Consider the following 20,590-nt stretch of genomic DNA (forward strand, 5'->3'; position numbering starts at 1 on the left):
TATTTTATGTAGCCACCACACACATTTTTTTTTCTTTCCTTGTTTCTCTCCTTGTTTTTTTCTGTGTCCCTTTCTGTAGAAGAGCGTAGGCTCAAAACGTAAAAGACTTTTTCAATTCCTGAGCGTTATACTTTCTCATTCTTCTCTTCACATTATTTGCTCTCTCTCTCTCTCTCTTGTGTGTTGTTGACTTTGCTCTCTTTGTTCTCTCTCATTTGCGTGTGCATACACACAGAAACACAAAAACTGTGAAGGAATATGTGTCACCTTGAGAAACAAAAGATATAAAATCAACCCTTGACCTCTTCTGTAAAGTTTGGTGAATAAAACAATGCCATACATTAGATTACCTCACAAGACCAGCCCAAACCAGTTTTGTCCAGATGTTAACCACCAATTGGTTACAAACCAAAGAGGTTTAACATTATTAGTTTAGTTCACAGGTGTATCATCACCACCACTGCCATCATCATCACCATCTTTAGACTTTGCTTTCTCCAAGCTGATGTGGTTTGAACAACTTTTCATCACTTGTCAGAGTCCGTCATTATTTCATGTGGCCAATGCCAGTACCACCTGACTGGCTCCCATGCCGGTGGCATGTAAAAAGCACCATTTGAGCATGGTCATTGCTAGTACTGCCTGATTGGCTCCTGTGCTGGTGGCACATAAAAAAACACCATTCAAGCTTGGTCGATGCCAGTGTTGCCTGACTGACCTTCATGCCAGTGGCATGTGAAAAGCACTCAATACACTCATTGAGTGGTTGGCGTTAGGAAGGGCATCCAGCTGAAGAAACTTTGCCAGATCAAATTGGAGCTTGGTACAGCCTTCTGGCTTGCCAGTCTTCGGTCAAACTGTCCAACCCATGCCAGCATGGAAAGCAGACGTTAAGCGATGATGATAATAACAGCAGAAAAAGAAAGCCAATCTTTATTGCTGTGTATTTATTTTGATACAATTTCTACGGTTGGATGCTTTTCCTACCATTAACCAGTTTACAGCAGACATTGAGTGAATTTTATTGTATTTTCAATATTACTGAAGTTGTCCACCAGGTCTAAACAGTTCATGATATGAGATTTTATTGTGTTGCTTGTCTTCTCCGTGAGTTGCCTTTGCTATAACTCTTAACCCTTTTACATTCAGATTTCTCTGTTAAATCTAACACTTATTTATTTACATTGTTTTGAATTAATCATGCATCATCTCATAACTTCGATGTTTTTATTTTTAGAATGACACTAGGTTAAGGTGACCAGCTCTATGCGCGGGTGAGGGTGTGGTTGTTACTTTCTGTTGCTTCCTTTCTGTTTCTTATCGCCACATTCTCCCTCTGTTTCTCTCTCCTTTCTCTGTCACTTTCCTACTCTCTTACTCTTCCTTTCTCTCAGACTCTCCCTCGCTTTCTCTTACTCTCTATCTTACTCTATCCCTCTCCCATTTATAAAAAAACAAAAGATCTTGAGTAAGTTTAGAAAGAAAATATTTTGAAAGATCAATCATAAATATCAGGCAGTGACAACGGAAAGGTCTGCTTCAAGGCGGACAGCAAAACACTTACATTTAAAAGGGACAGATGAACTTGCGAGCTAAAGTTTGAAGGGATAGAATCTCAGGATAGTAGACTCACCAAAGCAACCACTGTAGCACCCCAAAATGTCTCCCAATCAATTTCTCACCTCAAGTTACCCCTTACTGTAAATTTTAATCCGTTTCCAGCCCCATTTAGAACCCTTTTTACATAGAAATCCAATTTGTGTCAATGTTCGCCTTCTTCATTTTATAGATTAGTTTGTAGGGTAGGGGTGAGAGATCAGAGCTGGCTGGTTTGTACAAAAACAGGTAGAATATTTGGGCCATGTTTAGATATGGCTAGTTTAAATGCTAAAGGGTTAAAGAGTCCTTTCCTTTTTCATTGATCCTTCCTTTTTAGGCATGTTATTTTTTATAGTTTTCTGTACTTTTTATTGCCAACAACTATGGGGTTTTATCTTTCTACCAGCACATCTAACATAACTGGTAGTTTATTTTGTTGACCCTGGAGGAATGAAAGGCAAAGTTGACATTGGTGGGATTTGAATTCAAAATGTAAAGGGTCATAACAAGGTTAGGAATTTTAAGATGGTGAGGTAGTTGATTATATTGGCCCTGAAAGGATGAAAGGTAAAGTTGACCATGGCAGGATTTGAACTCAGATCATTAAGACCCAAAAGAAATGCTGCTAAGCATTTTGTACTTTGCACTAGCAATTCTTCCAGCTCACCACCTTCCAGGCACAAGGCCTGGAATTTTGGGGGAGGGAGTAAGTTGATGACATCAACCCAGTGTTTCAGTGGTACTTAATTGATTGACCCCCAAAAGATGAAAGGCAAAGTTGACTTCAGTGGTATTTGAACCCAGAACGTAGTGTCAGATGAAATAACGCTAAGTATTTTGCCTGGCATGCTAATGATTCTGCTAGCTCACCACAATAATAATAATCCTTTCTACTAAAGGCACAAGGCCTGAAATTTAATAACTAGTCAATTACATCAACCCCAGTGTTTCACTAGTAATTAATTTATTGACTCTGAAAGGATGAACGGCAAAGTCGACCTTGGCAGAATTTGAACTCAGAATGTAAAGGCAGACGATATGCCACTAAGCATTTTGCCTGGTGTGCTAACGATTCTGCCAGCTCGCCACCTTAGTAGTAGTAGTAATAATAGTAATAATTATAATAATAATAATAATAATAATAATGAAGAAGTAGAAGAATTTATTTATTCAATAATATAAGGATATATTTCATTCTATTCTGATACCATATAAAAATAGTAAAATATAAAAAAACCCAGTTTACTGGTCATATAATGTACTGCATATGGTTTTATTTGTGCATTTGCACCAATTCTCTTGGCATTTGTTTGGATTCTGTCTGGTCTAATTCAGTGAAAAAAATCTTACATGTTGTTTATTGAAGAGGAAATCATGCAATTTTCTTTCCGTTTCTTCCCATCTCGGTATTTATTTAAGAAAGAGAGAAGGAAGAGTTATGCTCTTTTGTTTGTAGTGTTAATTAAAAATAATAATAATAATAAAATAGTAATAGAAAAAAAAAGGAATATTTCCTTTGCCCTTGTCTTCATATAGTTTTTTTTTTTCTCGTTTTTTTTCTGTTCTTCACTCTTGTTCTCTTCTTTCTCCCTCTTCTCAACCACTTTCAGCCCTTTTCTATTTTATCCCTTATGCAAACCTGTAGAAAGTGGGGTTTTTTTCCCTTTTGCTGCTGTAATTATATCTTTCTCAATTAGTTTTATTTCAACACCAAAGAGGCCTTTAAATTAATTCGTTTTACTCTACACCCCCAATTCTCCCCTACCACCCAGCCACCCATCGTCACTAACACCACCATCAAGAAACATGTCAATATATTTATAAATGTTGATGAAAACACACACGCACACACATTTGAGTGTGTGTGTATATATATATATATATATATGTATGTATACATTTCAATTTACATAAAACAGTCACAAGAGAACCTCAAATAACACAATTTTTCAGGACCAGCACTGCTTGTTAGCAAAAAACACTTGTTGCTTATTTGTTTTATATCCTCAACAACCACCAGTACACCACCACCACTACCACAACCACCATCACCTTCCCACTGTGCTCAGTAGCAAACTATATCTCCCTTTGGAGATGTTATCCTGAAATTCGTGACTTAACAACATTTGGACAACCATCTAATCATCACCATCATCATCATCATTGTCAACTTTTGAGTTCTGTCAAAGCTAAATTTTCATTGAATCTGTGCCATACTTTTTGTAAATGGTAACAGGAATTCCCTGAAGTCACTGAAGAATTTTTTTTTATTTTAAGAGTTTCCTATATACAACATAGACATTCCTTCCTTCATTTAAGTCAATCCAATGCTGATATTTCCCTTAGGTGTGGATATATTTGGATCTTTGCTTTTTTTTTTTTTAATTTTTTTTACTTGTGTGGCCCAGTGGTGGGACAGAATGGTACTTGATCGAGGACTTAAAGAAATATAGGCATGAGGAAAAGAACCTACCTTGGGATTTCTGTTGTGTAAAAAAAATAAAATAAAATAAATAATATGGTGGTTGTTAGTTCACTTCATTTAATAAATCAAGAAATTTTGATTAAGTAAAATCACATTGTTAGTGATGCGAATGAAATGTCATTGTGCACCAGCCCCCAGCCCACCGCTGACATGAGGCCCTGCTTGCTAGATCAACTGGTTATTAAATATAGCTCTTTTTAACTAAGTCCAGTGGCTAGCATTTTTCACTGTAATTTGGATATTGTTCATTGTGGTATTTACTGAAGTAAGGCGGCGAGCTGGCAGAAACATTAGCATGCCAGGCAAAATGCTTAGCGGTATTTCGTCTGCTGCTACGTTCTGAGTTCAAATTCCGCCGAGGTCGACTTTGCCTTTTGTCCTTTCGGGGTCAATTAAATAAGTACCAGTTACGCACTGGCGTCGATATAATCGACTTAATCCGTTTGTCTGTCCCTATTTGTCTTCTCTGTGTTTAGCCCTTAGTGGGTAGTAAAGAAATAGGTATTTCGTCTGCTACATTCTGAGTTCAAATTCCACCGAGGTCGACTTTGCCTTTCATCCTTTTGGGGTCGATTAAATAAGTACCAGTTACACACTGGGGTTGATGTAATCAACTTAATCTGTTTGTCCTTGTTTGTCCCCTCTGTTTTTAGCCCGTTGTGGGTAGTAAAGAAATAGGTATTTACTGAAGTGTGTTTAATCATTTTAAAGTATTATATTCTCTTGGGGTATTATTAGATGTGGCTTTATGTTCGGAGATGAGGGTTAAGATAAGAGGAAGGGGTGGAACAGAGCAGGTTTTTATTGTAGAGGCTACATGTCTGTTTACATTTAGAGGAGGAAGTGAGAATGAATCAGTGATAGCTGTGATGATGAGGTGTCCAGGTGGCACCTCGAGGAGGTGAGTAGAAGTGAGAGGGGACAGACAAACAAGGAATATGAGTTGATCGGAGCTTGCAAGAGTGTATGGTGGGTAACAAGAGATAGAGGAAATAGTAGAGGGGAGGGATAAGTTGGTAAAAACTGCAAAGATTGGGTGGGTTTAGAGAGTGAGTGTAGGAAGTGATGGATACAGGCATTACCAAGTTCAAGTTAAATCTCTTTTATCTTTTACTTGTTCCAGCATGGACTGCGGCCATGCTGGAACACCACCTTGAAAGGGTTTTAGTTGAACAAATCAACTCTAAGACTTATTTTTTTAAGCTTAGTACTTATTCTATCAGTCTCTTTGCCAATCTGCTAAGTTACGGGAATGTAAATGCACCTGCATTGGTTGTCAATCGGCAGTGAGGGACAAACACAGACACAAAGACATACACACAGATATATATATCTATTATATAAAATCCGTTCTGTCTGTGTGTGTGTGTGTGTCTTCTAGGATATCGGGCATCCTCCATCTGATTGTGCTCAAATTTGATATAGAGCATGTATAAATCTTGAAAAAATTACAAAAATTGATTCCAGGTGAGAATGCGATCGATAAAGCCGTGGGAATGTGCATTTGTAAAATCGTTTTTCTCGGAATAGAAAAAAGTCTATCTTTATTTCTTCTTTTGCTGGTATCTCAAATTTAGGTTAAATCAGTGTTTCTGAAAGTGGAGGCCTATGAGATGGTCAGACGAGTTGTTTTGAGAAAATTTGGTTTAAATGTTTGACAACTCAGCACCGTTTTGCTCATATATATATATATATATATATATATACACACACAGACATATACATGATGGGTTTCTTTCACTTTCTGTCTACCAAATCTGTTCACAAGGCTTTGGTCAGCCTGAGGCTATAGTAGAAGACACTTGCCTAAGGTGCCACACAGTGAGACTGAACTCGACACCATCTGGTTAGGAAGCAAGCTTCTCACCACACAGCCACACCTTTGCTTAATCTGTTTTTGTTTTTTTTTTTGCTTAATGATTTTTTTTTCTTATTATTTCCTTAGTCTTTTATATTAAGTTTGGAACTATAAATTCCCCAAATCCATTAACGTTTGAAGACAATCTTGGCCTCATCTTCTGAATGATGAAAAGATACTGGCTCATAATTTCTGCATCTTTGTAGTTGTTAGCAAGAGAATATAGGAGTGTATACATATTACAACCATTTGCATACACACACACACACACACACACACATTTTCCATTAAAAACACAAATTTGTTTTTTTTTTATTATAATACAAGGTATGTTTTATTAGAACCTACCAGTATTTATGAAGATGTATGAAAATATTTTCTCATATTTCTTTATTGGTCTCTTTGGAATTTCATTATTATTGTTGTTATTGACATCATTCTCAGTCTCATTATTATTATTATTATTATTATTATTATTATTATTGACAATAAACACAGTATGTTATAGCAATCATGTTTTTTAATGATATACATCTGAAATATAAAATTTCTCTTTGCATCCACATCTACAAATATGCATTCACACACACACACCTACTCAAATGTGTATCTATATATCTCTATACATTTATTTCATTATACAAATTTATTATCACTAATGTGTATGGGATTTTAGGAATGCTTGTATATCTATTCATATGAAGGAATATGCTTCGTATTTATATATATATGTGTATGTGTCCCAATGTTACCTTATTACAAACACACACACACACTTACACATGTGTCTATTTGTTTGTGTATTTTCCTTGTGAGTTTGTGTATGTACAACATATGTGTGTATATATATAAATGTGTGTGTATAAATGTTCTTGTGTATGTGGATATGTATACCTGTTTCCATGTATATATATATATATCCTGTGTCTGTATGTGAGAGAGAGAGTATATTTACAATTATCTTAAGTCCTCTCCTTTTCTTTAGTAGTAATTGCAATAATAATAATAATAATAATAATAAATATAATATGACAATAATCATAACTTGAAGTAGAACCTCCCCCCTACTTTTTCTTCACTTTCTACTTCTTTATTGGTACTGTATATAAACACTTCTTTTTGGAGGTGCTGGTGACAGTGGGGTCATGGGGGCTGTTTAGAATTGTCTGCATTCCTCATATTATTGGTTTCGGAACTTGGCTCTCAAGAAGGTCTTTTAGTGGGCAAGGGGGCCCATAGGAATAAAGGGGGTGAGGTAGCATCGACTAAGGGAGAAAAGGGATTGGTTTTTAATAGGCATAGTATATATTTCTGAGAAATAATCTTGGAGCAGTCACTCTGTTAGATTTGGTGGCAGCAGCAGTGGTATGGTGGTGGTAGCGGCAGTGGTGGTTATGTTTAACCCTTTAAGAAAATTAAGATCCTCTCTTTTTTACCCTGGCTTCAGTCATTTGAACGTGGCCATGATGGAGCACTGCTGTTAAGTGTTTCAGTTATTCATTTGACTCTAGTATTTCAGTCTGGCATATATTTTTAACTAATATGTTTCTATATCAGATATACATATTGTTTTATGTTTATTTATCAGACATTAAGGGGATGTACATTATTTACATTCGACGTATATTTGTCCTCATCTTGTTTGTTGTTAACACAACATTTTGGCTGATATACCCTCCAGCCTTCTTCAGGTGTCTTGGGGAAATTTCGAACCTGGGTTCTCATTCCTAAGGTATTTTTCAACATTATTATTATTATTATTGTTGTTGTTGTTAGTGTTCAGGCCACTGCTTGGAATCTTAACCACTACGCCATATTCCCGTGGGTATATCAGCTGAAACTTTGTGTTAACAACAAACAAGATGAGGTACAAATATCCATCGAATGTAAATAATAAATATAATATGACAATAATCATAACTTGAAGTAGAACCTCCCCCCTACTTTTTCTTCACTTTCTACTTCTTTATTGGTACTGTATATAAACACTTCTTTTTGGAGGTGCTCATCTCTTAAATATAGAACTGTGTTAAGGGATGCAGTTCAACATACCAGTTTACATTAGTAAACATAAACACAAATACACACATATAGATATACACACACACTCATGCACACACAGACACACACACATACACAGCATTCCCCTCTAACACTAAGAATGATAAAGTGAACAATTATTAATGGTGTCCTCCATTCTTGATAGGTTGATGCTGCTCCATTTCAAAATGGCCCTCAGCTCACCTTTGGATTGCTTCTTTAGTCCTCCATCTCCGCAATGACTATGGTGTGGGCTGGTCATAAAGGATCTTTACAGTAGAGATATGAGACTACACATCTGAGACAGTTTAGCTAATATCCATACAGTATTGATTGATGACTGCTGTTGGTGTTATTGTTGTTAAGCAACAAGACGGGTAAGGGTGATTAGGTGATGGTCTAGGATTTAGGGGCGGGAGACCCCAGACCTTGGGGAAAAAAAAAACTTTAGTCGTCTTGTTGTAGTCGAGGGCTCTTCCTTGACGCCCGACACCACTAGGAGGTGGCCCTCGAAGTCACTGGAAATGGAGATCTCCAGCTCCAAATTCTTCAACGGCCAACAGCAAATTCTTGCTGTTGGTGTTGGTTTGAAGGATGATATCATTGTCATCATCATACCACCTACTTTTCCAATGCTTGCATGGCTCAGATTGTCTATGACAGAATGCCCTTCTTGTTACCAACTCTCAAGTGTTTTCAAGCGGACTAATATTTTCCCATACCCAAACATGTTTTGGTAAAAGACTGGAAATGAAATACTAACGAACTTGGAACAGCTTGCTCATGAAATTAATTTACAAGCGGCTGTGCAACCCACAGATATGTTTACCTATTTCTTTACTACTCACAAGGGGCTAAACACAGAGAGGACAAACAAAGACAGACAAACGGATTAAGTCGATTATATCGACTCCAGAGCATTACTGGTACTTATTTCATCGACCCAGAAAGGATGAAAGGCAAAGTCGACCTCGGCGGAATTTGAACTCAGAACGTTGCGGCAGACGAACTACCTCTAAGCATTTTACCCAGCGCGCTAACATTTCTGCCAGCTCACCGCCTTACAGATATGTTTACCCTTAACATAGTTCTCAAGGAGATAACGTTTCTGCCAGCTCACCGCCCACAGATATATTTACCCTTAACATAGTTCTTAGGGAGATTCAGTGTGGCACTGAATGTGACAAGGATGGCCCTTTGAAATACAGGTACTACTTATTTTTGCCAGCTGAGTGGACTGGAGCAATGTGAAATAAAGTAACTTGCTCAAGGATAATGCTCTGCCAGGAATTCAACTCATGACCATACAATCGTGAGCCAAATACCCTAACTGCTAAGCCATGTGCCTTCACATGTGAAATACAGTGGTTGTATAACAATGTTCATGTGGTAATTGGTGTACCTGGCACAACACCCCACACTACTACCTAAGAAGCAGAAGGATGCTGAAATTGAAGCACATATTTGTCGACCATCAGAAAACTACCATCCTAAATTCTGCTAGAATCCTAAGAAAGGTTCTTGAGATTTTCTCCACACTATCAAACATCTCCTACTCCCTCCCTGCTCCTGACACATCTGCCCAACTCACTCCTACCCACCTTCATACGTTGAAGGTCCACTCTGACACCTCATCACCTCTATTTTTCAGCTCCACCTGATCACTGTCTCCCTCCCCTCTAAAATGTGAATATTCATGTCACCCCTTTACAGCAAAAAACCTATTCAGTTCTGGCCCCTTCCTCACATATTTAACTCCTACTCTTTTACTCTCTTTTACTTGTTTCAGTCATTTGACTGCAGTCATGCTAGAGCACCGCCTTTAGTCAAGTAAATCGATATTCTGTCGGTCACTTTTGCCAAACCGCTAAGTTACGGGGACGTAAACAAACCAGCATTGGTTGTCAAGTGATGTTGAGGGACAAACACACATATACATATATATACATATACATATATACGACAGGCTTCTTTTCAGTTTCCATCCACCAAATCCACTCACAAGGCTTTGGTCAGCCCGAGGCTATAGTAGAAGACACTTGCCCAAGGTGCCACGTAATGGACTGAACCCGGTACCATGTGGTTTGTAAGCAAGCTATTTACCACACAGCCACTCCTACGCCTCCTCTTTACCTATCTTTTAGCATAAACTTTCCCTCTCAGGCGAGTGGAGTTGTAGTCTTAGAAACTGCTTGCTGGTTTCACTATTGTTGAAGGCACAAAAAAAAAAATGCACCTAATACATGCTGTATAATGGTTAGCATTAGGAAGGCCGTCCAGCCATAGAAACTATACCAAAGTAGGTACTGGAGTGTGATGTTGTCCTTGAGCCCATTGGATCCTGTTGAACCTGCCAATCTATGCTAACATGGAACATGGATGTTAAATGATTATAATAATAGCATAAGGTGATATGAAGCATCATCTAGTGCTGTATATAGCACCTTGCACCCTGGATCTGGATGCAATCTGATATGTGAGACTACTCTACCAATACACAACCTATCCCTCATCAAAACCCTCACAATTTACCCCCATAGCCATACTAGTCGGTTCCGAGTGTGTTTTTCTTACACACTTGTTATGGTAAAGCGTGTTCGCATTATACACTAATTAAGGTGAATTATGTTCACCTTACTTGTTGTAGTGAACTGTATTCACCTTATATGTTTTTTGAGGGAAGTATGTTAAACTTACTGTGTGGCACCTTGGGCAAGTGTCTTCTACTATAGCCTCAGGCCAACCAAAGCCTTGTGAGTGGATTTGGCAGATGGAAACTGAAAGAAGCCCGTCGTATGTATGTATGTATGTGTATTTATATATATATATGTATGTATGTATGTATGTGTGTATATATATATATGTGTATGTATGTGTGTGTGTATGTGTATATGTTTGTCTGTGTTTGTCCCCCCAACATCGCTTGACAACCGATGCTGAACTTAGCGGTTCAGCAAAAGAGACCAATAGAATAAGTGCTAGGCTTACAAAGAATAAGTCCTGGGGTCGATTCACTCAACTACAAGGGTGGTGCTCCAGCATGGCCACAGTCAAATGACTGAAACAAGTGAAAGAGTAACTGAAGTAAAAACATGTCCAGTTTACCCACTCACTGCATTGAGTGTGTCTGTTAGTGCAAACACTTTTTATTCAAACTAAAAAAGAAACTATCTAGCAACCTATTAGAAGTCATGGATTAAATGTGATATTTATTTGCACCCACATCCACCTAAATCTCTTCTTTTCTGTCTGTCTTCCTTTCTCTCCTTCTTCTGTCTCTGTCTCTCATATACACACACACACACACACACACATATATATAAAATTTAGAGGACTGACCACATTTTGGTATTTTGCTGAGATTTTTCTTGAGAACACATTCTTCGTGGTAAATGGCATTTTGACGTCTATGTTTAGCATATAGGCTGTCCACTTTTAGTGGTCAGTCCTCTAAATTTTGTATGTAAAACAACTTTTAATCTTCAGATTTTTTTTACTATATGCTAAGCCACTGCTTTTAATTGATTAGTATCAATTTCTACCCTTATTTAATTTTATATATATATATATATATATATATATATATATACACAACACATACATATATATATATATATATATAATACACATACATATATATATATATATATATATATATATATATATATATATATGTGAAATAGAAAGATGAATAATCTTGTAGTAGATTAATCAAAAGTTTAACCGATACCTTAGTAGCAAAAATCACAGCAGTGAACAGCACGGTTGGAGGTACAACCATCTGGCGTTGCAACCGTGCGTTGGTGCGGATAATTGAAATTAAAACATTATAGGTGAATTGAAGAAATGGAGCTGAACGCAGATTGAACAGAAATCGTTTTATTTCATTCTACACGTGTTTCGAAAGGCACAAATTACCAAATCCGATGAATAATGGGACCATATTGTGTCTTTCTCTTCAGGAAGAAAAAGGAAATCCGTTGGAAAAACAAAAACAGAACAGAGGCAGAGCAAAAAACAAATCGAACTGTGCTCCTAAGAGCCCATGGCGAAACTGTTTATCAGTGTATGTTGAGAACCGGTGGCTGAAGAATTCAACAGGTCAGGCATCGGTCAATCATGTGGGTGAGGGTGTATATATGTTCTTTGTGACATTATTCTCGGTCACAAAGAACATATATACACCCTCACCACATGATTGACCGATGCCTGACCTGTTGAATTCTTCAGCCACCGGTTCTCAACATACACTGATAAACAGTTTCGCCATGGGCTCTAGGAGCACAGTTCGATTTGTTTTTTGCTCTGCCTCTGTTCTGTTTTTGTTTTTCCAACGGATTTCTTTTTTCTTCTGAAGAGAAAGACACAATATGGTCCCATTATTCAATCGGATTTGGTATTTGTGCCTTCGACACGTGTAGAATGAATAAAACGATTTGTTCAATCTGCGTTCAGCTCCATTTCTTCAATCACCAATATATATATATATATATATATATATATATATATACACACATATATTATATGCACACACACACACACATATATATATATGCACACACACACACACACACACACACACACACACATATATATATATACATACATACACATACACATACATATATATATATATATGTTTGTGTGTCATGCCAAATGTCTGTCGGGTTTTTTTTAATTTACAAAAAGAAAACAGTTAAAACAAATGTATTTATATTCTAACTACAAATATCACCACTACCACCACCGCCACTACCATTATCAAAAACAATAACAACACCTAAATACAATGAAAAAAAAGAAAGAGAATCATTATCCACATAATGAAGTCTCTTTGCCAATATGTCCACCTTCAACCAATACTAAAAACTCGACATGCAGCACGGACAGATAATAAGCAAGTGCAGGTCATGACGACCTAATCTTGTGCACTAAAATTATTGCACTCCGCCAGTGGTTTGTTGTTGTATTGTTTTAGTGTCAAGTTTGTTGATGCTTAGTTGGAGAAGAGGAGGAATCCCCATGACTCTCACTAGGGTCTTTGAAACTGGGACTGGTGACCTGGTCCAAATGTTTGCACAGATCGGACTCTGCTGAAGGCACCCAGGGAGTCAGGTCATCGTCATCATCACCATCATCATCGTTTTAACGTTCACTTTTCCATGCTTGCATGGGTCGGATGAAATTTGTTGAGGTGGATTTTTTTCTGCAGTTGAATGGTTTTCCTGTCACCAATCTTCTCCTGTTTCAATCATTTGGACTGCAGTCATACCAGCTGTCAAATGGTAGTGGGAAATAAGCACAGACACAAAGCCACACACACATACACACACACACACACGCACACGCATGCATGCACACACATACACATACACACACGACGAGTTTCTTTCAGTTTCCATTCGCCAAATCTGTCCACAAGGGTTTGGTCAGCCTGAGCCTCTTGCAGAAGACACTTGCCCAGGGTGCCATACATTGGGATTGAATCTGAAACCATGCGGTTGCGAAGCAAGCATCTTACCACACAGCCACAAGAAGTTTTTCTTGAACCATGTGGCTTATTGGAGTTATTTTATTCACCCATTTATTCATTAAATGTCTAGATTTCAAATTCTTTGATGTGTGAATATTTTCAATTTTGATACCTCTTCCCCTTCTCCGCACACTTGTCAGGAAGGGGAACTTTTCATCAGTTCCAAAACATGTTAGAAATTTAGACTTTTCCTCACCAGAAATGTATTAGAATGGAATCTCTTTTTTGCAGTGATGAAACATTAAAATGTTATTGATATATAAATGTTTGAAATGTATTCTGTTTTTTTGACTTTTTGTAATTTTAACGATTTTCTTTTTATTTATTGCTTTACTACTACTACTACTACATGACGTTTTGTCTGTCTTAACGTTCTGAGTTCAAATTCTGCTGAGGTCAGCTTTGCCTTTCATCCTTTCAGGGTCAATGAAATAAGTACCAGGGAAACATTGGGGATGATGTAATCAACTAATCCTCTCCCCCCCAAATTTCAGGCTTTGTGCCTTTAGTAGAAAGGATTATTATTATCATCGTCTTCATCATCATCATCATCATCATCATCTTCATCATCGTCTTCATCATCATCATCATCATTATTATTATTATAAAGGGGCCGAGCTGGCAGAATCGTTAGCATCGTGGATAAAATGCTTAGTGGCATTTTGTCTGTCCTTAGGATCTGAGTTCAAATTCCACTGAGGTCGACTTTGCCTTCATCATTTCGGGGTTGATGAAATAAGTACCAGTTACACACTGGAGTCAATGTAATCGACTTGTGCCTATAGTAGCAAGGACTTTACTATTATCATTGGTAAAAATAGTAGAGCTTTAATCATGTGCCTGTAGAACATGAGGGGGGGCTCATACTTTTGGTGGTCAAGGTAATCCTGGATCTGAAGGATTCTTTGATTGGCCCTAGTTGGGGTTTCTCCTGTATCAGAAGGATTACATCATTCATGTTATTACATACTTTGTGTGCTACATATACTTTTATTGCTTGGCACTGTCTTTTCCATTTATTTCTCCCCATATAGGCGCAGGAGTGGCTGTGTGGTAGGTAGCTTGCTTACCGACCACATGGCTCCAGGTTCAGTCCCACTGCGTGGCACCTTGGGCAAGTGTCTTCTACTATAGCCTCGGGCCGACCAAAGCCTTGTGAGTGGATTTGGTAGACGGAAACTGAAAGAAGCCCATCGTATATATGTATATATATATGTGTGTGTGTGTATATATATATATATGTGTGTGTGTATGTTTATGTGTCTGTGTTTGTCCCCCACAACATCGCTTGACAACCAATGCTAGTCTGTTTATGTCCCCGTAATTTAGCAGTTCGGCAAAAAGAACCGATAGAATAAGTACTAGGCTTACAAAGAATTAGTCCTGGAGTCGATTTGTTCGACTAAAGGCGGCGCTCCAGCATGGCCACAGTCAAATGACTGAAACAAGTAAAGAGTAAATGAGTATCCTTTATGTAAGTCTGACACAAATTGCTGTCTGTCCTTGTAATGTCCTCCTCATCTATGCTCCTGTGGCTAATAAAAAAAATTATTATTATTATTAATGATTCTTTTATTTATTTATATTTTTTGCTTCTTTTACAGACTTGTTGGATATTGTCACAAGACAAAGCCACCTTTACCAAACAAACCACGCCCTCCTCTTCCAGCAAAACCAAACGTATCACTTTCTCAAGGCAAGCCACAAACGTCTAAAAGAAACAATGGAGAATTGGCATCAACCAACCAAAGAATTATATTAGATTCTTCAGGTAATTTTCTCTTGTCTCTCTCAGACCATTCTGTAACTTTTACATGGTGGACCTTGACAGCCATGGGATTGTGATGAAAAGGTCAGCAGGATCCTTTGGCACAGTGTTCCCCAATCAGCAGTTCACAGACCAATACCACGCCGTGGATTGTTTGGTATCAAGCTATACAGAATTAATAAATTCTTTAATTTTATTTTTATTTCATTGACTATTTCAGTCTGTAAGATGCTTTTACATAATATACATGACCACATACATACATGCAAGCATGCATGCTTGCTTGCTGGCTTGCTTGCATGCATACTTACATACATTCATTCATTCATTCAGATTGTTCTCACTGTCCTGTTCTTGTTACCACTTTCACCCTCCACAAAACATCCCGAATTTTATTTAATTTGCTTTGCGGGAAGGACTGTATCAATGAAGTTGCGTCTTGTCCTTACCTTCGAAATGCGGAGTAGATGAAACAGGGACAACTGAAGAAGGGGAATATTCTTTATGTTGCATGTCTCATTTCTCTGTTTGCTTTTTTTGTTGTTCGAAAAAAAAGTTCATTTTTATGTTTTTGTTTTCATATTTTCGTTTCTCATTGTGTTCAACGTTTTTTTGATGTCCTATACCCATATATGCATGTCTCTCTCTCTATATATATATGTAGGTATGTACATATATATATGTATATATGCATATATTTATATATTATTTATATTATTACACACATACATACACACACACACATACATATCCATACACACACACACACATCCATTCATCCATCCACTCATACATCTCTCTCACAATATTTTTACTCTCTCTCTCTTTATCGCTGTCTATCTATCTATCTATCTATCTATCTATAATTTTGCCCTTTGTCTTTATCTCTTACTATCTTTGCTCTTACAATTCTTTTGCTTATTCCTTCTCTCTCTCTCTCTCTCTCTCTCTCTCTCTCTTTCCCATTCACTTTCACTATTTCTCCTTTCATGATCTCCTTCACCTCTCTAACACAGCCCTTACAAAGACATTTCATGTTAAATTTTAAACAGCCACATTTCGGTTGTATTACTTTATTTGTGTTTTGATTTACAGTTTTTTTTTTCCAATGATTTTGCAGGTAAAGGAAAAGCACCTCCACCACCACCACCTTCTTCACCACCATCATCATCCTCATCGCCACCACAACTACCACCCAAAGACACATCACCTCCACCTACTCCAAAGAAACCGACGGGAGAAGCTTCACCTAAAAGTGCCCCCAGTTCGGTAAATTGTACGCCAGTGACTGTGAAGAAATCACCATTCTCCAAAAATGACATACAGACTAAGATTTTGAATTCCGTTCGCAACAACTCAAACTTCAACCTAGACTTCAACATTAACAACAACATTTCTACCACAACTAATGCTAGTTCAACTTACACTTCTAATGATAACAACAACAACAACAATGACAACAACAGTAACATCAATGAGACAGTAAGTGAAAACAGCAGAAAGCTATCATCCCCTAAAACCAACACACAGCAGGGAACTTCCAGGAAAGTCTTCACGAGAGCCAAAAGCACTCCTCCAGCCCCTTCACCTAAGACATTTACTATCAGGGTGGCTTTCGGTGCAGGGAAGAGTCATTCGTGTTCTTCAAGCATTGCTCAAAGTTCGAACGCTTCCAATAACGATGACAACAACAACAATATTGTCCAGAAGATACAGTCCAGTGAACCGAATCCTGTAAAGACACCTGCCTCAGACTGCCACGAGTCGTATAACATAGAACCCAGGAAAACACCACCACCGCCACCTGTGAAACCAAAGCCCAGACCCAAACCTCGTGAACGCCCCGTGCCAAAACAGCGGGTTTCATTATTACTGCGACAGAACTCTGTAGAATCAGTTGATGGCAGCAGTCCAGGAACAAGTGCAGATCATCATTCTGATGACGGTTTAACAAATGAACTGAACAGTAGCAAAAACAGCAACAGCAGCTACAATGATAACAGTGTCAGACCAAGCAATGATACCCCAATACAATTAAGTGAAACAAATCCCCTTGCTAATACTTCAGTAAAGAGAGAGTCTATTTCTAATGATATAGAGACTGTAGATGCATCGCTACGGCACGTCGAGGAATGTGTAAATAATATATTAAAGTCTCAAGAAAACATTGACAACTTGTCATCTCCGGAAAGGTCTCGGAGGCAAGCCCCTAGAGTACCCGTTAGAGACTATAAGCTTAGGTCATCTTCTGTAGACAGATGCAGTGTGTCTCATTCATACCATAAAAACTGGTCAGAATCCTCGTCAAAATCCTTGGAAACTGAGGATCAGGTGCAATTACCACGTAAAACTCGAGTAAACAATTCTCCCTTTGATCTTCTCGTCTCAGGTGTCAATGACCCAACTCCTCCAAAACCCCCTGCTCGTCCACCACGCCCTAAACATGAGGAAATCAAGCGATCTCGTAGCAAGTTGACAGCATCCGATATTCAGTTTATGCATGTTGACTTCACATCTTCTCAACAGGCTCAAGAACTTGGAGCACCTACATTAACAAGACAGAAATCTGAATCGCGTAAACCTTGTCCACCAAAGCCTCTGCGTAAGAATCTACGGCGGTGCCGTTCTGATGCTGCAGATCACCGCAACAAAGATAATGACATAGAAAGCAGTCGAAGTCGAACGCTCAGTCAACCGTTTCAAAGAGACTCTGAAGACATGTCAATGGCATCAAGCCCTCCAAATAAAATGATCAACCAGCCTGAACCCTCTTCTCCAAACATATCGAAAAGCCCTGTTCCTGCCCCACCTCGCAGATGGTATGGCCGAGAACAGGAACAGACGAAATCACCTCACTCAGAAAGTGATGATGTAAACTCAAATTGTGATGTAACCAGTGCTACTGACAAAACCAGTAGCAAGGTCAGTTCTGCTAACCATGATACCACAGACGCTGACACCATGGACTTTTTCAGCTCTCCCCAAATATCTTGCACCTACCCTGCCCCAGTACCAAGAGGCAAATCGAAAGAGCGCACTCCAACACCACCCCGAGTGCCTCCACGCAATTATACTGAGAATGATGAGGCAGGCGAAACCAACACTGACAACGAAGAGGTATTTACACCTAGCAAGCAGTGCGATGACTCTTCAAAAGAAAAATCTTCAGAATCCAATAAAAACTCTTCAGACAATTCTCTTAAAACTGATGCTGATATGTACAGCAGCAATGATAATATCAACAAGAGCCCCACCTTTAAGCATGATCGACCATTGAGTTCGATCAGCCAGATAAGTTTGCCTTCAGACAGTGGTTCGGGAAGTGCTGAAATGCAAAATAACAATTCCATTCTTAGTTCGGGTACTGATTCCTCTGAAGAAGATGAAGCAGAACAAGCTGTAAGTTACTCTAATATACTACTAATACTAATTAAGTTAAATAAAGTTATTTATTCTGTTGTGTTATTAATATACCTCTAAAAAAAAAAGAAACACATAGGCGCAGGAGTGGCTGTGTGGTAAGTAGCTTGCTTACCAACCACATGGTTCCGGGTTCAGTCCCACTGCGTGGCACCTTGGGCAAGTGTCTTCTACTATAGCCTCAGGCCAACCAAAGTCTTGTTGTATATATGTATATGTGTGTTTGTGTGTCTATGTTTGTCCCTCCCAACTTTGCTTGACAACCGATGGTGGTGTGTTTATGTCCCCATAACAAAGCCTTGTGAGTGGATTTGGTAGACAGAAACTGAAAGAAACCCATCATACTTATATATATATATATATATATATATATAGGGAGAGTTTATGAAAAAAACAAAAGACGAAGACAGGTGGTGTACAAAACAAACAGATGTATTTGTATAACGCTCAGGAATAGAAAAGTATTTTATGTTTCGAGCCTATGCTCTTCTACAGAAAGGGACACAGAAAAAACAAGGAGAGAAAAAAATGTGTGTAGTGGCTAACGATCTATCATGGTGACTGTTATATATATATATATATATATATGTATGTGTGTGTGTATGTGTCTTTGTGCCTGTGTTTGTCCCCCCACCATTGCTTGAGAGCCAATGTTGGTGTGTTTATGTCCCTGTAACTTAGAAAACTGATTTACTTAATTTTTCTTTTGTACTTTATTGTTACCGCTTTGTTTTAAATTTATATTTTATTTTATTTTTTAACAAATTACATCATTTACAAATATCTTGTCAGCTCTCTTTCTCTCCTCTCTCTACCCCTCTCTCTCTCCCCTCTCTTCTTCCCACTCTGTTGCTCTCTCTCCCAAATTCTCTCTGTTCATCTCATCTTATGTCTGTTCTATCCATTATCCTGTTGCAGAAGAGTGACCGAAGTGCTAAGAAAGTCTACTATATTGCCGAAGAAATCATGTCGTCAGAGAAAATTTTTGTCCGTATTCTTTGTCTCATCAATGTGGTAAGAGGCCTCATTTTGTTTGTCAATTTATATTTTATTTCCCTCTCCTCTCCCGTTTCTTACTCAGGCATAATTCTTTTGTCGTTATTCACACACTCGATTTCTCTCTCTCTCTTTCTAATAAAAGTTATGATACTAATAATAATGGTTTCAAATTCTGGCACAAGGCTAATTTTATGATAGTGGGTAAGTCAGTTACATCGACCCTAGTACACAACTGGTACTTATTTTATCAATCCTGAAAAGATGAAAGGCAGAGATCACCTTTGCAGAATTTGAACCCAGAATGTAAAGAGCTGAAAAAAATGTCACTAAACATTTTGTCTGACTCACTAAGGATTCTGCTAGTTTGCTACCTTAATAACAACAATAATAATAACAACTGTTCTTAATATGAGCACAAGGCCAACAATTTTGAGGGGTGGGGTCTAGACTTGATAAGAATTTTATATCATTACTAGCAGTATTGCCCGGCATTGCTCGGTTTTGTTTCGACCCTTTAGAATTGGAATTTTTGAAAAGTAAAAATTTTGCATTATGTAGCTTGTTATTCTCTTTAAGTGAACATTTTTCTGGTTGAAATACACCGAAAAATGGCGACACAGCAGTCAAAAAATCGTAAAAAATAGGGATTTTCATAGAAAAAAAGCACCTTTTTGATGTAAATAATTTTTGGTGTTAACATGGACCAATTTGAATTTTTTCTTCTACAGAATGAAGAGCAAGCCTTCTTCTATCATACTCTCAATTTTGGTCAACTTGCACCACAGGGTCTCGGAGGAGATAGTGTTAGTTGAAGGCTACCAAACCTGCCATACACAGACAACTTCAGCTTTATATATATAGAGATTTAAAACCTTAAAGACAATGAGT

At 38.0% G+C, this 20,590-nt stretch overlaps 1 protein-coding gene across 2 annotated transcripts in view; it reads left to right on the plus strand.

Moving 5' to 3' along the window:
• The window catches only part of LOC115216965 (FYVE, RhoGEF and PH domain-containing protein 6), a 167,575-nt gene that overhangs the window by 114,751 nt on the left and 32,234 nt on the right, over positions 1–20,590 (plus strand). Inside the window, exons 3-5 of one of the 2 annotated variants that reach the window (XM_029786436.2) lie at positions 15,120–15,286; positions 16,404–18,682; positions 19,622–19,717. In XM_029786436.2, the coding sequence (XP_029642296.1) occupies positions 15,120–15,286; positions 16,404–18,682; positions 19,622–19,717 (2,542 nt within the window). The remainder of the gene's footprint in view (positions 1–15,119; positions 15,287–16,403; positions 18,683–19,621; positions 19,718–20,590) is intronic. The other variant, XM_036507341.1, reaches the window with a different exon arrangement.

This window comes from Octopus sinensis, linkage group LG11, assembly GCF_006345805.1.
Source record: "Octopus sinensis linkage group LG11, ASM634580v1, whole genome shotgun sequence".
Lineage (NCBI taxonomy): Eukaryota > Metazoa > Mollusca > Cephalopoda > Octopoda > Octopodidae > Octopus > Octopus sinensis.